This window comes from Nyctibius grandis, chromosome 12 (genome assembly GCF_013368605.1).
Source record: "Nyctibius grandis isolate bNycGra1 chromosome 12, bNycGra1.pri, whole genome shotgun sequence".
Taxonomy (NCBI): domain Eukaryota; kingdom Metazoa; phylum Chordata; class Aves; order Nyctibiiformes; family Nyctibiidae; genus Nyctibius; species Nyctibius grandis.
This window is the reverse complement of record NC_090669.1, coordinates 16,582,984-16,607,005: the sequence shown is the minus strand read 5'-3', so window position 1 is coordinate 16,607,005 and position 24,022 is coordinate 16,582,984. Positions and strand designations below refer to the sequence as shown.

Genomic DNA, 24,022 nt, shown 5'->3' with positions numbered 1-24,022 from the left:
TGAGGCAACAGTGAGAAAGCTAGAATATGCATGTGCAACATTACTGGCAATGGAAGAAGAAAGGGAATTACCAGTATATTTAAAAATGAAGATGAGGGTTGATATTTGACCACAGACATGAAAAAGATGTTTTCATTCTGAGAGATTTAAAGGCATTCAGATGATTTGTCTATCATTACTCACAAGATATCAGAGAGATGGAGCATAACTAAAAGAAAGTAGAAAAATCCTTATAACTGTTTATAAATATTAATCACCAATCCCCTTTCTTAATCAAATGAGCTCCTGATTAATCTCATCTTTAATGAGCTTCTTCACACTCATAACATTGGATGCAGTCTAAGCACAATGAATACAGTTCAAACGCAGTTGTTGTTTAGATTAAACTCTAGCATTTTTCTTAAAAAAATTGTTTTCTCATAAAAATCGTTCTGTCCCAAAATTACTTCAGCACAATAGCCCATTGTGACTAAGTAACTGCATGCTCCTTTCCTTGATCTGGCAGGTTAGTGACCAGGACTGCCTTACTTATGAAAGCAGCTCATTAGAATAAATACTGAGCACTGATGATATGCAACCACTTTACAGCAGTATGGAAGAAAAGGTATTATTTAGATACAGGATCAAGAAGATCAAATGGAAAAGACTATCTCCGCTAAGCAAAGCATTCTAATCCATATCAAACTGCTAGGAAAAAATAGAACTGCTACAAAGAAAAACAGTATTTCTGATAAATTTTACAAAAATATTGTAGAGGACATGTTGGTTTCTCTTCATAGGCTGGCTGCTGGATTATGTCAAGGAAAAATAAGACTAATATGTCAGAGAAATCAGTGCAGTATGGACTGCAGTAAACTTATTTTCAAAATACTCTGAAAAATCTTGAGCTGATTCTGATCTTGCTTAAACTATTGATAACTGACATAGTGTCATTTCACTTGTGAGAGATTTGAATCCAACTTATATTTTAAAGGAAGTTTAGTGTGCAATAAGTTAGCATAAAAAAATATCATAAGTCCTTCTACACCTCCCTCTCAGTTACCTTTGGATGACCGTACACTGTTTGTTTATCTTTTTAAAAATCTTGCTTTCGTTTCCTTCTCTCTCCGAATCTCTAACGGTCATTCCAGTGAAGCATATCACATCTGGTTTGCGGTAGTAACTTTATTTCCTTGGTAAGACTATGGGAGTTCTTCCTCAATGCATGTTAAATACAACTCTGTAACAGCATTTCAAGCTGTCTGATAAACTTGATTTTAAAGATGCTTCATTAACCAGTTCAGGATATCCATATGCTTGGCATGAGTGATACTGTACCTCTTACAAAAACATCCATGAAAGCAGCAGAAAGGGACCAACTATCTAACTTCAGCTGGATTTCATTCATATTGCACATGACCTTCTGCAAAAAACATATCATGCAAATCTTGGTGTAAGGCCACCTGTAACAACAAAATCATGGCAAAACAGTTCTTAGGGCATGTGTGGGTTGTGACAAGCTAGCCAGTAGGTTTAGCCACAATAGGAAAGGGCTCCTCATATAAGGCTTACTGAGTGTGAGAAGGGATAGAGAGAAGCCTGGAAGTACAGACTAATGACAAACACCTTGTTTTTGTAAAATTTCTGTGTCAATCATTAGTCACATTTCTCTGTTTAGAGTTAAATGGTCTACAGTGTCACAGAGCTGAAAAAGTGTCCTGTAGAGTCAGCCTTGTCATCTAAATAAAATAAACTAAATAGCGTGAGGCCTAATGCATGTCCCTGAGGCATTTCACTGGGTACTTCTCCTCAGTGGTCTATTATCTTCTGTTTATGGTCCTCCAGACAATTTTCATTCTGCCTGAAAATCAATTTGAATTCAGTAAAAGGCTAGCAGTGCATTCATTTAAATTCCTGACAACTCCTGATTCTGTAATTCAGTAACAAAAAAAGCAGTCACAGTTGCTTAATCTACTAACTTAGTGTTAAGATGATCTAATGAGAACAAAAGCATTTATGGAAGTCCAAATTAATGGATACATTGGATTTCATTTCAAATGTTACATAATGACCTGGAAAACACAGTGCATTTCACTGAATGGTATGTCCCCACTGGAGGAAATATTTCAAATGGCTCAAATCTCATGTTGGCACCAAGTAACTGGATTTTCAAAAGGGCTTAAGTTATTGAGTGTTGAACGCTGTTGAACCTTGGGTCTTGAGTCTGAATGTACTCTTAAAAACCTGGTCATGAGTTCCCTTGAAAGTCTAGCTTTCATTGTACAAGATGTTTGAATTAAGGTATGCATTTTTCCTTACTGAATGAGAATATATGTTCTGTGGTTTTGAAGAGGGACCAAAGGGAAAGTTACTTCCAAAAATAGTCTGTGCTTGTTCAGCCTTTAAAAATGAAAAATAGATCTTTAAAGAGTAATGGTTAACAATGTGCCCTCATTATTCATGTTTAAATTGCTTTTCTTGGCAAGAAACATTTCTATGCTGGAGCCTTTATTCCATAGTTGGAGAGAATCCAGCATTTTAAATCTCTGATCAAACTCACAAAACTCTTCACAATTACTCTATCTTTGGTGGTTAAATGAAACCCTCAAAATGTATTAATAAAAATCTTCAAACACACACTTTCGTATCCCTAAGCCAGACACAAGACTCTAATGGGGATCTTCTGCTACAAACATTCAACAGGTGTTTGGAATACCCAAATGTACCATATGACAGTGTTAAAAAGCAGATCTCAGTCCTCTCAGCTAAAGATCATATTCCTGAATGATTTTCACATTATTCATTAGCTTCTAATAACAAGTGTGATTCCTTTGGGAGGAGAGCTTGATAACATACTATTTAACTTTTTCCTCAACAAAAGTCAATTTTATCTTGAGCTTACAGAAGAATGTGAGGACCCGTCTTAGTTCCTGACACGAGACGGGGAGCAGAGATGCCTACATAGTATACATACCACTGTCAAGCAAGAAGGTGGGAAGAAGCACAAGTAATAGAAGTGGAGGTATTTCCAGCAAAGTTTACTGTACCATGACAAAAGTCACCTTTTAATACTGCATGGTTGACACGGCAGTAAGGAAGTCTTGTGAAACAGTCACAGATTATGGCAGTTGGTGTGCTCTTGCTTTCTCAGGATTGAGTTTAAAGACAAAAGGTGCACCTACAGCATCTGAGGCAGACAGTTGTTGTCAGCAGAGCTTCTCAGCTCCATGCTTAGTGACTACATAGCTTCCAAAAAGGAAACTCACATCTAGCTGTCTCAGGACATGTAACTTAGAGGATTTGACACTGTAGACACCCTGTTCATTCTATGCTGAAAAGTATCTCTTCTCATCAGCTGTTTTGGAGAGGATAGCTTGTAAAATTGCTACCAGACAAAGCTGATCAGAGATCAGAGATCAGCTTTTCATTTGTTTGGTTCCTTTCCCCTTACCCCCCTTCCCTGCATCCAGTCTTTCTTCTTCCCTCTAAGAAAATACAATTAAGAAAAAAACCTCAAATTTTCTGCTTAGTTTGATCTTTTTTTCCCCTCCTGTTTCTTTGGTTTGACCACAAAACCAGACAACCCATTATTCACCCAGCTCTACTAATGAGCTCCTTTCTCAGAGTTTTTGTACCCTGCATAATGAAGAACATCTGCATCTTGTGTAAAGCTTGACATTTCCCTGCCTATTCACCAATGGCCTTTTTCTCTTTTCTTTCAAGAACTGAATGGATTAACATTGCAATATTACTAATGCAATGCATGGGAAAGGAAACTGGCAGAGTCTCCAGAACATTTTATTCTTATCACCTTCCTTTAATATTTCAGTAGAATTACTCAATTCATATGATAATCATTTCCTTCTAATCAATGTTTCGTCTGTAACCTTGCTTATTCACTCCTACTTGTTTCTACTCACCAAGAAAGCTGAATGAGACTATTGGGGGTATCTGTTTTTCATGATATTGAGAACAGATTAATAATGCTGGCAGCATGCTAACAAAAATATGTTTTTCATTAATTAACACTTATAAATAATTTGTTAAAGGTTACAGAGTGCTTAATGTATGCCTTAAGAAACAGCTATTACATGGACCAGCCAAACAATGAATTGCTAATAACTATAAAAGCTCTTCTGATGTGCTTAGGGTACTTCTCAACCTTTCTAAAAACAAAGGGCCACCAACTATCCTGAAAAAATGCTGACTGCCTAGTCCTGTAGAAATGGACTACTTTGTGCATCACTGACGTAATGTGTTTCACATGAATTTATTATATTTTATTATTCATATTAACATATCCCTTTTTATTTTGCCTTGATGGTTTGGTCATGTGCATAGGATTGTTTGTGAGACCCTTTTTTTGGAAAGGAGAGAGACCATTTTGCAGGCTACCTTGTGATGTCTGGCAAACCATCAGTGATCCAGGTTGAGGCATAGTGATGTACACACTGCTCATGTAAGGTGCTATTAGCAGGTTTTTTATTAACTCTTACTAGAAGTGTACTCATGGACTTAGATTCAAGTCATTAACATTATTGGACAGCTGCATACACACACACGTGCAGATACAGTTTATATTTCCTAAGAAACCATCTGGTTTTAATTTAACACTAGTAGAATATCGAGTTTCAGTAGGGCATCTAATGAAGAATGTAAAATCTGGATTTAAAATTTTGAAAAAAAGGCAGAAAATCTTGTCTTCTGGTGGGTACGGACTACATCTAGCCTCCTAGTGTCCCTGCTATGTCAGCAAGACCCAGTGGGTATTACTTAATTGCCATATATTGGCAAAAATATGGTAGGAAAAATTACAGTGCTGTGCAAACAAAAGTTTGGGAAGATTCACATGCTTATAAAATCCCTATGAGCCCATTGTCTTCCATTTATCACACTGTCTCTACAGCAGAGCATACAAAAGAAAGGTGAAGGTGGATTTTTTGTTACCTGTCTCTGATCTCAAAAGCTGCACTTGCTCCATATATGCATTCCAAGATTCCACAATGTAACCTGGGCTGATCCCAGGAACTGAACTAGATTCTCCACAAGATCCATCCACCACAGGTTTTTTTGCCCAGTCTCAAGATAAATCCTTCCTTACAGAATCACCTGAAAAATAATTTTTAAAAGGGATATTCATATGTGATTATTTCACATTTGCTAGGGAAAATGCTTGAAGTAGTTCACATTCTTTATAATGAATATACCAGCAAAATGACCTATGAAAAGGTAGTCCTATGTCAGTTAAACTCATTAGGAATAAGTTACAACAAAACATAAACAAAAACATTACACCTCATTTGAAAGATCCCTAAACACTTCTGCCAGCATAGATTTTATGAAATGTAGGATTTATGGTGGCCAAAGGGCTTCTTAGCAATGCCTTTCAACTACCTTTTATAATGCTCCAAAATGGTTACAGTGATTCTTAGTAAGCAATATTCTCAGTAAATATTGTGTTTTAATTAGTGAAAGAACATACTAGATAGTTGCAGGTAATACATACACTGATTAACAATAAGAATGGGTTGATAATGTCAATAACTCCAGAGCCAAGATAAAGTTAGGCATGAGTAAACATCTTTGAAGATAATGTCTGAACCTCTGACCTTGGTGCTTGGAACAGAGGAAGCTGTTTCTCATCTAGTGTACCAACATAATTATGCCTAGAGACCACAGACTACACAGTCTTAAAGCTTTGCACCAGCCATATTTTGACAAGAAACAGTTTAACTTTGTGTAGCATGTATGAAATAGATTTGCAATAGGAACAGAAGCAGTTGTCTCTTCTTTCCCTTTCTCTAACTAATTAAAATTGTAACATTATAAATATACAATACATATTTGAACCAAGACAAATATCTCAGTCTTCAGCAGACTACAGTGAAATTAACTGAAGTAGTGCCTTCTCAAACTTGGACAGGTTTCCTAAAATAAATTTGCCTGCAATATCCATGTTTGCACTTCACCATATTGTTCCCTGCTTAATTAGATACTAGCCACAGTTTGTTTCATGCTTTTAATCTTGATATTTTTCACATTGCTTTACCTAGCTTAGACTGATTGCTCAGCTAAATATGTAAGATGATAATTAGTTTAACAGCATGTTAGATTTATAGAGCAGTTCAACAGTAACTCATTAATGGCTACACTAATCACATAGCACACAATAACATAATTACTCTAGACATAGTGGAGTAAATACAAAATATAATATTTATCAGTTGAATGTTTGGCATGGCATTACTTGACCCAAGAATCAAAAATAAAGTTAATTTCATATGGGCTTTTTCATAGAAGGGAAATTCAAGAGTCTCTGTCAGAGGACAGGGTAGTTCTGGCAGGAACAGTCCTTGCCCTTCTCACTCTCCCAGCTGCCATCTTTGTCATCTGGCACCTGGATCCTTCAGCCTGGTCAGTTCCTGTGCTACTCCCACACATGCACACTCAACTCCTGTGATCAGGATGGAGGTATACCTTTGTTATAATTCATCACAGACCCCAGATCTGACTCTTGGGAAAGAAAGATAACCTAGTGGCTAAGACACTGAGTCCAGAAGATTTCATTTTCTTTTCCTTGCTCAAAGATGCTTTATTTCAATCCTTAATTTCTTAATGTTTCATTTTCCCTTTGTAAAATGGGGATAATAATCTTCCTTTTGTCTATCTAGACTGTCAACTTTGTGGAACACACATTTTGTTTTACCATGTACACAAGAAGGCCCTGAACACAGGACATGCTAATATTTTAAATCGGAATAAGTAACTCAGATTACATATAGAGAAAAATAAAACAAATCAGTCATCTTTTGAAAAGGGCTAGTTCTGCAGCTGCAGGGCACTTCTAGTTAAAGCTGATTCTGCCCTAAGAAAGCAGCTTGCTTTTTTAATCCTTACCTCTTTCCTTTTCCAACTGTCCCACAACTCATCTTTCTCCTCCTTCTCATAATCTCTTTGCATTCCATTCCTCCAAGAGCAGACAGCAGGACTAGCAGGGATACATTTTCCTACCAACATGTTTAATACGTGGTAAATATCTTTTTATCTAGACAGAAACTGTGATCAAAAACATATTTCAACTGATTTTCTAGATGTCCTGAACAGCATCTCACAGAAGAGCAATCCCTCTGATATTGCACACTAACCCCAGCTCAACAAAAACTCAGCAAAAGTTACCCCAAAAACTTACAGAAAATTTCCTAAAATCCTACGTATCTCAAAAAGTGAGAAACTGGTTTTGCCAACGAGACGTGCAGCCCTCTCTCAGGAGCAGAGGCTGGAGGGTAAAGACTCCAGAGGGAGTCTGGGGGTAGCTGTAGCAGCCCTGCTCCCAGCGGGGGCTAGGCACGAAACCCCACCGAGCCTCTGCCGTACAGCCGGAGGGAGCCCTCCCCGCTTTGCGGGTCCCCCTTTGGGACAGTCACAGGGGAAGAGGCGCTCACCCACCGGCTCCTCTCCTCCGCGGTGCTCAGCGGGGGACTCGGCGGAGAAGCGTCCCTCGCCGCCAGGGCCGGGCGCTGCGCGCCTCCTCCGCGGGCAGCTTCAGCACCGGGCGCGGCGGACAGCGCCCCGCGCAGCACCGCCCCCAGCCCCCGCCCCTCGGCATGGCCACAGCTCCATCACTGCTGACCTCGGGGGACAAAAAAAAAATCTCAAAAAAACCCCAAAACCCACACCAAAAAAAAACCCCAAAAGCCCAGCTAGCAGCGGGCTGGCCGTTGTGGAGCTCTGAGTTTCCCGGACCGGCAGGTCCCGGTGCCCCGGGATGTGGCTCTGCGTGCTGCCTGCGTGCGCGGGGGAAGTGCGAAAGCAGCGTGGAAACAGCTCCTCCAGCACACAGCAGCTCCCTCGAAAATTTTCTTGGTCTTGCTCACCAACAGTTCTCCCTGGGTCCTGGCAGAGCAGGCAGGAGAGCTGCTGTCACGGTGATTTCTGAACAGGGACCATGGAGAGACAGAGGTGATGTAGCAGATGGCATCGGTATTTAGAGCAGCCAGCACTCATGGGCACTGCTATGCTGGAAGACAAAATCTCTTGCTACTGAGATACCCCCTTAGCCCACTGAGGACTCATACCACTTTGAGGCTGGGAAATCAGAGGGGGAAAAAAAAAAAAAAATCAAGGTTTTTCTCTGCTCCTCTCCTTCTTGAGCTGATGTCTGCACTTATATCTTCATTTAGCATGCACTTAGGGCTAAACAATAAACAGTTTTTCTGTCACCTAATGTCCCTTCCCCAAATGAGGAAAGGAATTGGGCAAAGGAGGGAGACTCGTGGGTTAGAAGTTAAACAGATTTAATAAAATAAAGAAACCAATAACAACACAAAACATACAAAATCATGCTTATCAATAGAGCACTTGCAAGTTTCTCCAGGAATGAGTAAGAGGGCAGAGAGAACAGAGAACAGCAAAAAGAACCACACCTCTTTCTAGCAAGCCCTCCTTTTTATAGTGAACTTGATGTCAATGATATAGAATACACCTGTGGGCCAGCCTGGGTCAGTTGCCCTGGATTTAACTGCTGAGGGCTTTGATCACCATGGCTGGCCACAAGCTGAAACCAAATCCCAATGAAACCAGGACAACTTACTAGTTTAAACACCTCCAGAAATGAAACCATGGTAGTAGCCATTTAAAATAGAAAAGGAATGACAAGTTCCTGTTTTGACCCAAAGTCTGTTGAAGCAAATTGAAAAACAATCCTTTCCCTTCAATAGTTTGCAGATCAGGCCTTTGCACCCTGAACAGACTGAAGGATTTTGCTAGTGAATACGTCTCCAAAGCGAACACCACTAAGACCTAGTTCTGCTTCTGTGTTTCCTTCACTGGGAAGGAAAAAATCACTGCTAGTGAAGGAGGAATGAGTCTTTTCACCTACATTTGTATTTTCCAAAAAGGCAAGAGGACCTGGCAACACCATCTTTTGAACAGTCATCTTCTGCAGGAGCACTTGAGAATGCTTGCCTTAAAGCAGATTGTACTTCAACATTTGTGTTATGAAAGTTTGGGATGATCTGGTTGAAACTCCCTTGATTTCAACAGGACTCTTTCCATTGACTTTAAAGAAAGAACTTTAGGTCATGCCCTAATAAAGCAACATTATCCATTTTCCCTAAGGATGTACATTTTATTTTTACAAAATGATTACCGTTACATGGATAAACAATGTAGTACTTCAGTAGAACAAAGAGAAATGCCACTGTGCTACTGGGGAAGTTGAGTATCCCTGGAAAAGCTATTTTTCATTATATTTGTTTAAATTCAAGAGAGAGAGATTACTTTAATTTCAAAGGGTTTATTAATTACGCAACTTTCATAGCTCATTTAAAAGTACATCATTTACTTTAACAATGAAACGATCCTTACAGTCTTGTCCCTGCTGTGCTGCTGCTTGTCTTCTTAACTACACCTATACTCATCTTTGGCTATCCTGACAGAAGGGGGTCTATGTTTGTGGAATTTTCCACATTGCTTCTGCGTAAGCATGGAAGAATAAATCATGGTGCTTTAGCAGGTGTATCATGTTCCCATGTTTTAGTTCTGAATATATCTATCTTATAGGCAGCCTGTCTAACTAAATGTGCCGTCTGCAGGTGCCTGGCCATACTGTATTAGTAACAGGCTTTATTCACTACCAAAAAAAGTTTTTAAACTTCTTTTCTACTTAGTTGACTGCAAGTATGAGCCAAAGTAATACTCTGAACGCCATAGGTGTCTCAAGAAAAAATGCAAGTGCTACAAGTTTGCTCAAACTAGATTACCTACATTCAAACCTCTGTGCTATAAATTCTTCTTTTCCGCACAGGCAGTGCAAAGAAGCAACGCTCTGCGTTCACCCCAGCCTCTGGGCTATTCCTCCCTAGCAAGTGAGAGTTCGGCCATTTGCACTCTCATTTCAGGTGCTGCTGAAGGAGGAGAAGAGGCTATCTGGAACAGTGCAATACTGTGTCCCTCTGTTTCACTGAGCCTATAGACACAACCTGAGAGCACAAAGATATCTTTAAAATACTCTCAAGGTGTCACCTCCTGGCTAAAACTTGGCTGGAGGGAGGAATGCTGTATCAAGACCATCACCCCAGGAAAGTTATCTTTTGTTTAGACAACACTAAGTGAGACTGATGTTATACTTACCAGTGCCATAAACTGTTTCCAAGGTACCCACTATTTAGTTTCTAAGATCTAGTACTGCTTTTATCCTTCTCTAAAGTGATCCACAAGATGGAATTTAACAAGAAAATAGAAGCTATGGAGGCTTTACAGGAGAAAGTCTATAAAAACACTCCTATATAGTACATAGAAAATTGATACAGAAGGAAATATTTCAAAACTTTGAGGAGTAATTGCAGGCCACAGAGGGGAAGAAATCAACAGAAAAGGAAGCAGAGTCCCTTTAAAGAAGAACGTATGCATAATTGAGCCTTACTTTTTTTTTTCCGGAAAATAGTGCTGGAACTGTTAGAAGTTTAGCTAAGCCTACATGGGCCAAACTCTGCCTCAATTTGTAAGCAGCCAGCCAGCTATTAGGACAAATACATATAATATAAGACTGTACATCACATTTTTATTTTAAAATGTGATCTTCAACAGCGTATCTGCAAGTTACGTGGTCACCGGTAAAGCTAGTCTAATTCATGGCAGATATTCCTTTTTCATGTGTTGATAAGGATCAGTAAGAGGATTGGGACTCCTTGATGCAGATTGTTTGCCTCTTTCCAAAGGTGGAAGGATAAGGCTTGTACTAATTAGACAATTCTCTTCAAGTTCAAATGAGGCACAGCAATGTTGGTGCAGTGCAGTGCTCAACTTGGCAACCCTTTCCCAGCCCCAGTGTCCCTGGAGCTGTAGGCTTTGTGGTTTTCTGAATCCTAACCCTAACCATAAGAATAATGGGAAGTTGGGGCGGAGGCTGACGTCAAAATCTCCATGGTTGGAACTGATAAGAAATGTGTGGAGGGAGCGATGTTGGTGCAGTGCCGTGCTCCCCTTGGCATGCCTTTTCCAGCCCTAGTGTCCCTGGAGCTGTAGGCTTTGTGGTTCTCTGAACCCTAACCCTAAACCTAAGAATAATGGGATGTTGGGGCTGAGGCTGACGTCACAAGCAACGTGGATGTCCAAGATTAGAAATGTGTGGAGGGAGTGATGTTGGTGCAGTGCCGTGCTCAACTTGTCATACCTTTTCCAGCCCCAGTGTCCCTGGAGCTGTAGGCTTTGTGCTTCTCTGAAACAGCACATTTCTCCTCAGAGATGTTGCAAAGCAGGAAGCTTCATGCCTGTGATGCAAGTAAACTGGCTTTTTGTACACAGGTGGTGGCTGTGCATATAACCCGCATTTGTGGTCTGTGCTCAGTAGCCTCCTGTTCCCAGTGACCTAATCCAGCTCCTACTGAAGGCTTTGAGTTTACCTACATACACATATGCCTGATCTGCTGAGCATAGAAAGGTTCTTCCAGCTGGGATGTAGAAATTTTATCTGGGATTGCATCCTTCAAACCCCTATCTTGGAGTCTATACAAGAGTATTTTCTCCTTTTATGAACACTCTCACAGTGGAAGGAAGACAGCTTTCCCAATAGCACAGCCATCTCTGTGATCTGTAGAGCTGGCTTAATCCCAGAAGGTGGCTTGAATTGGAGATTAAGACCAAGAAAGCTAAAATTTGAGACCATTTCCCAACATTTTAATGGATTTCCAGTTAGTTTGAGTTAGTAAACATTTGACTCTTTTCCATTTTTAAAGCTTCTGCTGCTGAAATCCACAGCGCACAGTAATCCATCAGATAACCCGTGCCTCTAGCACAGCTGAGAACTTTTCACTTCAACCCAGGCATTCAAGTGGGGATGAGTGCTTGATGTGTGCTAACAAGTTTGGGCTGAGCTTATAATTTTTGAGCAGAGGATCCAGCCTTGGCTCTTCACTCCTGCAGAGGGATTCCCCTTGCTCGTTGCTATTCAAAGGTATGACTCTCTGAGGTTGTTTCATGTTGTTCAGAGATACAATTGCTGTCCTTCAGTAATTACCCGGATTTAGGCAGTTGTAGTGTGTGGTTCAGACAAATCATATGCCCCTGTGACATAGCAACAGGAGGGCAGGTGGAAGAATGAGACCTCCCTGGGGGTCAGACAAAGGAGGAGGAAAATCCATGGACACATCAGATGCAAGGTAGGAGGATAAATACAAGCATGAAATAAGTGGGAAGAAAAATCACAGGTGATTTAACCTGTTGTGACGCTGCAATGCAAGGAGTGGTTTTAGATTTTTTTTATGTTATCATATCATATATCAGGGCACCATTCCTGAGGCTTTTATCACAATGACTGCTTGGTCTGTCAAGATAGAGTCCATGAAACAGTTTGAGTTTAAAAAAAGATATTTTTTTTTCTCTTCTTAAAATGAAAATTGGCTAATATCTGTCATAAAAAAAGAAAATAATGTAGGTTTAGCAGCTGAGTGTTAAGCACTTTTGAAAATTACTATAAAGTTTTTTAAAAAAATATATTCTATTTTCTTGCAAAGATATTAGTAGATGTTTGGACGTGTTACGTTGGACCTTTTTCCTTTAGCAAGCAACTAGAAGCAGTATTTCTTACAGTAACTGATCGCGTTGAAGTGGCACTTCAAACTTTGCAATCTCTGCGCTCTCCTGTTACACCACTAGGTGTGAGTGTTGGAGCTTTTTCTGTTGGTTTTACAGCGATGTGTATAAAAGTTGCTATCGTGTATCCTGTTGAATTCCCAGTCACCCGCACACTTCTCAACTGAGCCGTGATGACTATCCAGTGTGCAAATGGGAAATCACTAAGTTACTTCCCATGCCGTGATCCAGCACCCATCTGCAGAGCAGAATACCCCAGCTGCGCGCAAAACTCTGGCTCTTCCATTCCATTTGCCAGCTGTACGTGCATGTACTGGAGAGAGGGAGCCCTGGTGCAGAGTTTTGTGTGACTTTTGCAGAGATGAGGAACCCAGAGTTGGAATTTGAAGGGAAAATGCCACTGGGAGACCTCAGAGGATTTCAGAAACTAATTGCAGGAGACTGGTGTAGAGAAGGGAGCCTAATCTGTTTGAATGGAAAAGATGGGCAACACATGTTTGTCAGGAGAGAGGAGAAAGGCAGGGAGCGAAGGTCTGGGGACAAGAACTGGTGCAGCAGTGGGTCAGAGCAGGTCCACCAGGCAGCGAATACTCATCCTCACTCTGAGCTCACTTCGCACAGGCACATCTGGTCATTGAGAGGAAAGACAGTGGCAGTTAATTTGACAGGACAAAGTTTGCCTCCGTGCTGTGTTTCCACCTCGTTTTCTGTCTGTCTTGCTCCTCCAGAAATGCCTGCAATGAGAGGTTTTTATCCTCCTACCATCTCCTCTCCAGCTCTATCCACCTGAGTTTTCCTCCATTATTTTTCCTGTTTACTTTATGTCCCTTTGTTATTTCTTAACTAAGCATTCTGCTGGGAATCTTCAAATTGATTACTGATTTCTGTATGGTGTGTTTTGTCTTTTTACAGTAAGTTACTACTAAACAAATAGTTATTCTGTCTCTGGTATCTGTCCACTGGTTGATAAACATCCACCAGTATCTATAAACATTTTCAATTCCTGCATACAACTGTAGAAGCTTGGCTGAAATAGATTGAATAGGACATAAATTTATAAACTCTTCAAAGGTAAATAAGTTCTGGAATTTGTGGTGAATTTTCAATTTGACTGTAGCTGTGGGGCTATGCTGAGATCCTGACCTGTTTCAGACAAGCCATACAAAATTTCTGCCAGCTTTTAATCATGTTAAAATGCAGATAAAAGGGATATTGATCCCAACCTTAGCAAAGGTTGGTAGATTTTGAAAGAAAGTTAGAGATATTTGGGGACTTTTCGCTGCTTTGTTTTAAGTCAGGAGCCAAGTGAGAGAATTCAGAATCAGGCCTATTTAACAATACAGTAAGTGTTGGAAAACAAAATTAATTACAACACATTGCAGTGATGTGTTGAACAGTTGCATGTCACACAGCACTTAGGTAAGCAGGGATCCAAATTCTGTCCTGTGGTGTGTAGGTACACTAGTAAAAAAAAAAAAAAATAATAATGTGCCCAAAGACAGTACTCCTTTTGAGTCCTCAAGAAAAGTCCTAGGAAAGAGTGGCCTTCACACGGATGCAGAAGCTGTCAAAAATACTACTACAATTAAATAGCAGTAATCACAAATTTATTGCATAATTTAAGAAAATCTTGCACAACTAAAAGATAACAAGTAGGAATTAGCCTCCAAGCAGCAATCTATTTAAATACTTAAATGAAATTCCTTTGCAAAAGAGAGAAACTGCTATTTATAACATGAAGGCAAATCTCTACTGTGAGGTTAAGAACAGCATAAAATAACCAGCATGTTTTACTTCATTTTCAAATGTCGGGTGTTAAACTGGGAAAATCTGCATGTGGCCAAATGAGCTGTGGTTTGGCCCCACTCTTTTTTGTCAATGAGGCGTGCTGCCTGCCATGGGGAGAGAGGTGAATGAGCGGTGACGATGTACCCAGAAAGGGGATCCTTCCTCTCTACTGGTGCTTTCAGGTAGTGTTACTGTCTGAACTACAAAGCCTCTTTCTGATCCTGCAGGAGAGAAGGCTTTGCACATCTTATTAAGGCATTATATAGCAGAGGTATGATTGAGTCCCAGGTTCGTTTCTTCCATGGGAATGTTCCAAATGGCATCTAATATTTAACCTTACTTGAGACATTTAGAAGCAAACACGTTTAAAGCAACTGATGTTTTAGAACAGCTACTTCCCCCATTTTCTAGAAGTGTATCACTTTTAGCTCAATGTAGTTTAAAAATCAACATCAGATTTTTCTGTTTCATTTTGCTTTCTTAACCTATATGTAAAACTCTTGGTCACATATCCATCCTGTTAAACTCTAAGGACGATGGCCATTTTTCACAGGAGCTCACATAATCCCAAAGCCCCTCTTAAGCAATGGAACTGAAAGGATCTCTACACCTTATATTGGCACACGTCACCCTACAGCAATCTTTGTAAACTTTCAATAAACTCACTAGAGTTCTGAATTCAAGTAAATACTATGCTACCATGGAGATACAAAGTACAATAATAGGTGAATTCCAGCAAACCAAACATCAGGCTGAAATAATATGCCAAAATATGATACAGTGTAGGTCAAAACATAATATATATTCCTGTACATAATGAGAGCACTCACTAAACATAACATTTTTAGCATCTGAATAGAAAATAAATTAATAGAGGAAAATTCTGTTTCAGGAAAGAGTGAGTACAATGCAGGAAATGGATGTTTTTAACTCAGCACTGTCTAAGTGGGAGGGGTTACTAACAAGCAAAACTGCATGTTAATAACCCAAACCATGGTCATGGTCATCGGTATATGTGATTATGGGATCAGAAATTCACAAATATATCTTTTGGCAGTACGGCAGACTTCATCCACCCACTTGCCTTGTGATGACTGAGAAAAAAAGACGCAGTTTTCACGCTTCCCCCCATTTGGTTGGGCGCGATCCCAGTTGAAGTACTGTAGAGCCATGCCATTGACATCAACAAATTTCCCTTCATTTATCATGTCATTGACACCCAACCAAAACTCAGACACTCTAGGCATACTTTTCTTGCCATAATCTCGAAGCATGTTTGTTTCATCGTTACTCCTTGGGATAGCCAGTGTCCCTCCCTTGGCTATGCAGTCTTCGTTGGCTTCATGAAAATGTTTGGTGCCTTCTGATATGAGGTAGCACTTCTTATGGGCCTTTGTCCCACGAAGACAGACTGTGAACAGATATTGGTTTGCATGTTCAGTAAAAGCTTGGCCTATAGCTTTGAATTATGGTTCCTAAAATGATATTTTTCTAAAGGTATGTTGGGAATTAAGCAGGCAAGTCCCTCAGTAAGTGAAAGACTCTTGCCTCCACAGAGTGGGCCTGAAAGTAACAGTAAGATCAGACTCCCTAGCTATTCCTCCTGTTCATGTCGGACCTTGTACGCAGCCAGCATATTAGCCTGCCTTTGGGAAATCTGAACAGACTGCTCACAGGCACTCTGCAAAGCACCTTGGACTACAAGGGATGGTCAAAAGCAGAGCATGCTCTTATAGCTGCTCAGAGAAGAGGCACTTGAGAGGAAGGACAGACATAGCTGTGATCGTAATACCATAAAGTGCTTTGGAGAATCTTTCCCGTGTTTATGGTGATAAACCTCAGGCATGATCTCAAGCCTCAGGTTCTCTCCAGCAATATAATTCTCTCAAGGATTTTTTTAAATTTTGCTGTTTCAGAATGCTAAAATATAACCCAGGCCTGGGTTGTCAGTGTATTTTATGTCTTCTTTTAGCAAATAGTCCTGCTTTCACACATTTTTACCTTATTTCATCAGTTTTAAAACTGGTGGAATGGATGAGGTATGGATGTTTGTATTGCTGGCAGATGTGAGTTGGTCATCAGGAAATCTACACTTGGCTTTACAGTAAAGAGACAGATCTAAAGATCTTTTCATATTTATGACATTTAAGTGCCAAAGAAAAGTAAAGTTTTATGCATTAACTAAAGACTAGTTCCCAGCAAACAAAGGCAGGACAGAAAAGTGCTATTTTAAATGTATCCTGTTCAACAGAAAAACATTGATTTGAAATCCATAATGCAAATCTCTGTCTGGATTATTGATAAAAATATATTTCTAACTGCAGAAGAGTACACATGTGCCCCTTTATTTCTTAATTTCTGGTCTTTCCAGCAAAGTCTATCCCTTCAAACTCTAAATTCAAATGAGGCAAAGTGACTTACATCTATAAGCACTTTTAAAAAGTGTACAGTTATTACTGAGCTTGCATGACGATTTGAACCAATAATCTAAACATTTGCATTTATAAATCTGTTTGCTTTTAGTTCTACTGGAATGTACCAGGGAAGTCTTGATGTAAAGTCCAAATGTACTAGAACAGTAATTTGGCATATGCTCTGTAACTGGAATTGCCTTGCAGAACCGCTGTCAGAGTTCTTCCAGCCCAAGGTCTGTGTGGGCAGGCTTGCAGGAGTGAATCCTTAAATTTTGCTTTCCAGCTATCCTAATGCAGATATGTGAAAAACTGATTCTCCCAAGAAAAATACTTACAAGAAGAGAACCCTCCTCAAAGGAGTGTTCCTTCTGAGCTGAGGAAGGTAGCAAAGGCCTTGAATAAACTCCTATAACAATAATTTTTAGAATCCTGCATGTGACTACTTCCAGATTATTTCATTTATTGCTTAAACTCATCTTGTACTTGTATTAGAAATATGTCATGAAACAATATGAACATCTTCTGTCCTGATGTTTTCTATAATCTGTTTCTAATTCCTGTCATCTGTTCTTGTAAAAAAAGTAATTATGTATCTGATCAACAGGATATGGAAATCCACTTTGGACCATCTCCTGTATGTCTCAGTTTTTTAGTATTTCCAGTTGTAGTATTTATTGCATTCCTTAGCTGCATTTTCAGGGTCATCATTTTATATTAGGCCTTACCCTTCAAATTTCATCCTGTCCAACTGCTAATGGCCAAAGAAAAGTAATGAACACATTTGCTAAATGTTGAATTCTTTAACAAAGTTGTATTCATGGAAAAGATCAGAGAGACCTTATCTACTTCAACAATGCTGCAGCAATGATGGAGACTGGCCCTCTTTAGGGAGAAAGTATGTGCTGCTAAATGGCGTGTGGCAACATTTCATGGTATGTAGAAAGGAGACCTAGGAAATTCGAGCAAAAGAAGAAATCTGATTGTAATGTGTGTCTTGGAAATGTCCGTAAGTTAAAAAAGCAGCTCCTTTTTCAAGTATCATAAGGCCATTAATAAATGCAGTCAGAGCTAGACGGGTGATAGATCTCTCTTTGCCAAATTTGGAATCCAGTTGAATAGTGTGGGTTCTGAATTTAGAATATAGCTCAAAATAAGTTTTGAGGATAGAAAATCTCCTGGCTCTGGTTTCATTTCTAAGCCATTGCATGCTTACACTCAAGCTCCTTCTGGAAGCAATACAAGGATTACTTTTAAACAAGAGTTACTTGTCTAGCACAGTCTCCGTCTTCTAAGAAACTTCTAAAGTCGTCTTATAAGAAATTTAAAAAAAATATTTTGTAAAGCTCAAAAAGCTCTATGTAACCCAAGACGTAAAACAGGACAACCCAGATATAACCATCCCTAAGGAAAATACGTTCTGTTTCATGTGAATGATGTAATTTCCTCTGTAGTGTCCTCTTGTACATGTTTAAATGCCAAGTTTTGTGTCAACAGCTGTGAAAAAGCACAACTGTCTAGTAGGTGCATGTGTATTTACCCTTCTTATTTTGTTTGGAAATTTCCATCTGGCTATTTAAGTACTTAAAGGACTCTGCACATTGATACTCGATATTTCTGAACTCACAGTGGGTATTACTTTGAAGTTTTATGGCAACATTCACATTTGAATGTTGCAAACTGCACACTTGAAAAAGGCTCAGTCCTTTTAGCGTCTTTTTGGGGGTAGTGTCAGACTTTTCCATGAATATTTTTGCCTTGATAGGTAGCCCATGTTCATAATAAAGCTGGGGACCTAACTCATTGACCATCCAAACTCTCAAACCCAGCAACCCTCATTGTGTTGCCTTTGTCTGATTATACCTAAAATCACAGCTTGGGGTTGGGCACAGCAAAGACAAAAGTAGTTCTTGCTCTTAGTGAAAAATCATCACTTCTATGCCATTAGTTCAGACTTGATTTTACTTGAATGTATCCTTCAATATTTGTCTCACCATTACAGCTATGGCATACTGTGACCTTAAGGAGCTGTATTTCTCACACAAATCCCAATTAAAGAGAAGGATGGGAGTGAAGGAGAGAAGGATGGGAGTGAAGGAGAGAGGAAAGGCAGTGATAACTTTTGGAAGCCGTTGAAGCTGCTTTACCTGTCTGAAGTGCTTGCATTTCTTTCAGAGCATTTACTTCTCGCCACAATTTGTCAATCTGTGTCTTTAGGTCATCTTTTTCTTAAACAAAAGAAATACAGAGAAATAAACAGATACACACACACAAAAATTTTTAAAAATTATATGTTAAAAGCTGTTTCAAAATATGGGTTTCTGCATTGCTGAGATATGTTTAATTTCTTTTAAAGATTTTTCCTTAAAGAAAGAATTCCTGTAACGTTCCTATAAAAACCAGGAAGAACACACCTTTACCTTTCACCCTCATAGTTTAAATCCCATTTTCAGTTGGACTGTATCCTAGTAACTGTTTGAAAACCATGGATTGTTGCAGCTAATCGTTATTTAGTGTGCCAGTATCTAATCTACAGCAAAATTTGCCTATTTCCTTTTGAACCTGTACACCATGGTGTATATATATAACATAAAAATAATAGTGGGACACAAGTTGTGTTTATTCAAAGAAATGTTATTTCTGAGTATGAAAGTTTCACATAACTCTCAACACAGTGAGGAACAACTAATATAATCCAGCTTCATAGTCTGAATGTATGCAGACAAGCTTGCTGAGCTGCAACTTCCCCTCCCCAGGAGGAGCCTTCCTCTCTCTGCCAGTACAGAGAGGGCCTGGTGACTTGAGTCACACAAATTCAGTCTGAATCACCATTTTGTAGCATTCACAAAAGCACCAAGAAGATGCTGGGACAAGAAAAGAAGCTAATTTGTACATAACTCTATTTTCATGTCTTTTTTTCCATTCTTTTTTCTTAATCATAATAATATTCTACCACCATCAAGCAACTAGCATACATGCTTCCATTGCACAAGATGACAATTTGATTGCAGAAGTAACCAGACCTTCCAGAAGCCACAGTAATGAACACGAGGAATAAGTAAGCTCTTTCACACATAGCAGAACTAACAAAACCACAGTTCTACAGATCTATGTTACATAACTTAATCCTCCAGCTGCACCCCAGAAAGCTCATCTCTTCCCCATATTCCCTACTGCATGTGGGGATAACCCCAGCTGTTCTTCATACTCCCTGGTTCCCCAAGGCAGGACTCCCAGTTCCTCAATCCATGCTCCTCCTTGTGATTCCCAGTTCACAGTAGCCTCTCCATGTCCCCTGTCTGCTTTGAAAGAGGCAAAAAGCAGAACAAGCTGAGCTCCTGGTGCGACCTTTTCAGAGTGGGACACTAACGCATATCTCTTTTTGTTTGTTTGCTTGTTTGTTTGTTTGTTTTTTTACCCTTACTCTGAATTTCATAAAATATTGGGAGACTTATCCTCAAGAGCCCCATTCTTCTGCCAAATTGTTTCAAGTTCAGAAGTAGTGGAAGGTAGACAGACAAATGTATAAGCAGCCTGTACTTAGGACACCAAGCTAAAAACTATAGAGATTCAAAAGGAGAAGGAAGTATATATAACTGTATAGCTCCAGAGCAGTGTAATCATGTTGTACAATGGCTTTATCAAAGCTGCGGTTTTTCATTGACTAGGAGTTTAAATATTTGCTATCAGTGTAACCTCCATCAGACCCTCTTTTATTAGAAATAAGTCTTTAAATTCAATACACAGACATTTCCAAACAACATTCAGAGGTTTTTTATTTGCTCTGTAAGCTTTGCTCTGGGAATTTGTGCTTTATCTCTTTCTGCTAATTCTTTTTCGTTAGTTTGACTTGCCATTTCACAGTACTTGTCACACAGGTAAAGTAATATTCCACAAATATTAGACATTCTGTTAAAATTAGGAAATGGCAAAAAATCTGAACAATAACCCTCGGAGACTGAGTATTTTACTCTGCTCTGTTCTACCATACGTACATGAATTTCCATTCTTCTGATCCTAGTCAATATAACTACATAACTAAGAGTGATCAGCCAGAATCCTCTCAGCTGTACCTCCAAGTCCTAAATAATCTCGACAGAGATGAATAGGCATAACAGAGCAATATATTTACAATTGTTATACAGCTCTATTTCTGTAACTCATTCTACTACCTTATTTTTAGCTTTGCTAACTCACATTAAAATATTTTAAAGACATATAATACAGACCCACCTGTCCTTTGTTAATAAGCATTTGTATAATGTTAGTTTTTGGTTCATGCACTGTTATTTAAGTACATAGTGAACTTGCATAGTCTATAAGGTTCTATCCCTTCTCCCAGTTAGAACCCAGTACCTTTCACTCTACGTTTGCTGTGCTTCCTGGCTTTGAATTTGGAAGCCTGGCTGATGGTCTGATCCAGCAGTAGTATGCTTATGAGCAGAAAAATCATAAGTCCAGTTTGTGCCATGTCTCTTCTGAAGTACTTAACAAGAAGCTTCAAGAGATTCTTTTTAGCAGCTCTGAGAGCAAGTCACATAGACACATCTGAGCAGGGACTGACTGAGGTCAGTTTTATAAAAGTGTAGTGATAGGGTTGGCTGTACTCCTTGCTTACGAAATGTGTTTAATACTTAAGCTGGATGTAGCATAAGGCACCCCCTTGTTCTCACATCTCATCTAAAATTCCTATTTCCTTTTTTTTTGTTCAGCTGGGACAGGTTCCTTTTACAGAGGCTGTACCACCACAACAGTGCACCAATTGCTACTAATAAGCGCCATATCTTCTGTTTTAACTTTGAAGCCAAAATGTATGGAAAAGCAGATGAATGCTCAAAAACACCTGGTGCAATGCCAGCCTCAAGGAGGGGTAGCCAAAAGAGTTCTACAAATACAACAGGCTCATCCAGCACAGCTCTGACCCAAGCTGGTGAAGTCATGGCAATGATCATGATCTTATTTACGTTGAAACAAAGTAAGAATTTACTCACTCCTGAGTAAATGCAAACATTGCAGCTACACACACACACACACATATATATACACACACACACACACACTAGGATCACATTGTGTGAGGAGTGCATCTATTAATTTATGAAGAGTTAATAAATACCTAATAGATATGACTGCATTTCTGATTAAGAACAGAATGTGCTGTCAGCAGGGTCTAGTCAGGGGAACAAAAGATAGCAAAACTTTTCCAAAGGTTCCCAAGTCCTGACTATATGGTCAGATGAAGAGATGCTGCTTTCAGTAAAGCAGAAGACGCTTGAAGCAGGACAGCGTCTGGACTCCAGAGAGCTCTCTGCATTTGGATCTCTTGCACTTGTCCTTGGCCTCTGAGTTTTGTGGGACTGCCTTTTAATAAGTAGTAGAACCTCTCACTGATTTTGGTGGACAAATGAAATAGTCACAATAACGTGCCCATCCATCACACTCCCCCCCCTCACCCCCCCAGCCCAGTAAGAGAGGGTTTGTTTAAAATGTTGATGCTGAAGTCATCACTGGCTGATGGGGTACTGGCAGGCACAGTTCATGCCCCTCATACCTGTTGTTCCAGACATCTCTTTGCCATCTCTGCCTTGGTTACATTCTGCTCACGTTGCCAGATTTTTTCAGAACTGTAAGAGCAAGTGAATTATTACTTTATTAAATGAAAGCTGAGATTTAGGGACATGCTGTTACACTACATGAATGCATACTGGCTTTTTCCAACCCCCACATACAGTCTAAAAGCACTTCAGTACTTATAATGTAAAACATACCTACCCCATCTGTTTTGGATACCTTTAAACAGCTAGCTGTGTTCTAATAATCTATAACTAGTAAGCATTTATTAATCATTAGTTAATAAACTTTTCACAAATGTATCCTGATATACTAAAACTTAGTTTCAGTGTTCCTGCTTCAAAATATTGAAGTATGTTACATTCTGTAAGGAAACCTCTGGATCAACAATGCGAAGTCCTCAGTGCTATGATGGAGCATAGCACACCAGAGATGGTTATTACAGGGTCCCACCCAGGACTGTCTAACAAATCACCCTCACAGCTGCGTATTTCAGTACACAGTTAAATGTGGAAAAGGCTGTCATTCCAACTAGCACACCAGAAACTGAAACGTGAGCTGTCAGAGAGGAAAACAAGGAGCTTTGCAAGGGTCTAGTTCAAGATTTAATCTGTCATTTAGAACTAATCCTAAATTCAGGGTTGATCAATATTTTATCCCAGTAATACTGGGGCATCGATATAAATTAATTAAGGGCAGACAGCTGAATCAATAACTGCCTCCAGTTAGTTTTTCACTTGGTCCCTTCTCAGAGGTTGTAGAATTGCACATGAAGCTGATCCTGAACCACTGCAGCTTGTAGCCTGACATATTAAACTAGTGCTAATTTGGGTTACCTCAGTAAGGGAGCTGTAAACCCCTGGAGCTGTTTCATGTGGAGCTTAGCTGTCCCACAGGCTCTGAGAGAGGCAGGACCAGCAACTGGGGTCAGCAAGCATTTTAGTGTGCATGCTTAAACCAGAATGTATTTGTTCCTGCTCCTAGGAACTTGAGTTTTCTAACACAGGCTTTCTTTCTGTGAAATGAGTCTGACAGAAAAAGATTTGTACTCCTCTGAGGCAAGCACACAACTCGCTAGAAATGGAGGTATAAAGAAAACACAGATCTGGTATTCTGAGAGTTCTTGGCCAAAAGCCTGAGTAAAAACCTGTGCTTTTTGGAGTATGCCATGATATGTCCTTTTAAGAACAGATTGAAACTGTTTTGAAAGCTTCATCTCCCTCGTTCAGTAGTCTCTTTGAGCATTTTACCTGTCTGCAAGTAGCTCAGCTGGACTTTACTCCTAAAACCTGAATCCCAAAGCTGTCCTTGCAGCTGCTGTGAGAGACCACAAGGACATAGGGGCTTGTTTGTCTAGAATTTGTCTAGAGTACCTGAGCAAAGGTTTCCACACTTATGACTAATCTGTAGCAACTGAGGAAGAAAGTTTAACTTCTTATATACAGTGTGTGGGCAGGAGAGTCAGAGAAAAGTCAAAATATGTTGTGGAGAAGACGTAAACTCCCAGTGCTACTGTAAGGAAGCAGGAAATGGAACCACACAGGAGGCCTAGAGCCTCACTGAAGTGAGTACCTGATCTGTGTATGGTCTTGAATCCAGCATTACAATGTCATTTAGAGTTGTAATTTTTCTTTACTAGCATAGTTTTATAATACAGCCCAGAGAGTGATAATACAGCCCTA

The 24,022-nt window shown here is 39.6% G+C and overlaps 1 protein-coding gene across 1 annotated transcript; it reads right to left on the bottom strand.

The window, feature by feature from the left end:
* Nucleotides 1–15,377: 15,377 nt before the first annotated feature.
* On the bottom strand, nucleotides 15,378–21,240 carry CLEC3A (C-type lectin domain family 3 member A). The gene is made up of 3 exons (XM_068411564.1): nucleotides 21,126–21,240; nucleotides 18,917–18,997; nucleotides 15,378–15,769 (listed from the first exon to the last, which is right to left on the bottom strand). Exons 1-3 carry the CDS (start codon nucleotides 21,238–21,240, stop codon nucleotides 15,378–15,380), a joined length of 588 nt encoding a protein of 195 aa, XP_068267665.1.
* Between the last annotated feature and the right edge of the window lie 2,782 nt (nucleotides 21,241–24,022).

Coding starts and splice junctions, on each gene's coding strand:
- CLEC3A (XM_068411564.1), bottom strand. CDS start 21,240: ATGGCACAAACTGGACTTATGATTTTTCTGCTCATAAGCATACTACTG. Junction 18,998..21,125: donor CAGCAAACGTAGAGTGAAAG/GTACTGGGTTCT, acceptor CTTTTGTTTAAG/AAAAAGATGACCTAAAGACA. Junction 15,770..18,916: donor AATGCAAGCACTTCAGACAG/GTAAAGCAGCTT, acceptor ATCTGTTCACAG/TCTGTCTTCGTGGGACAAAG.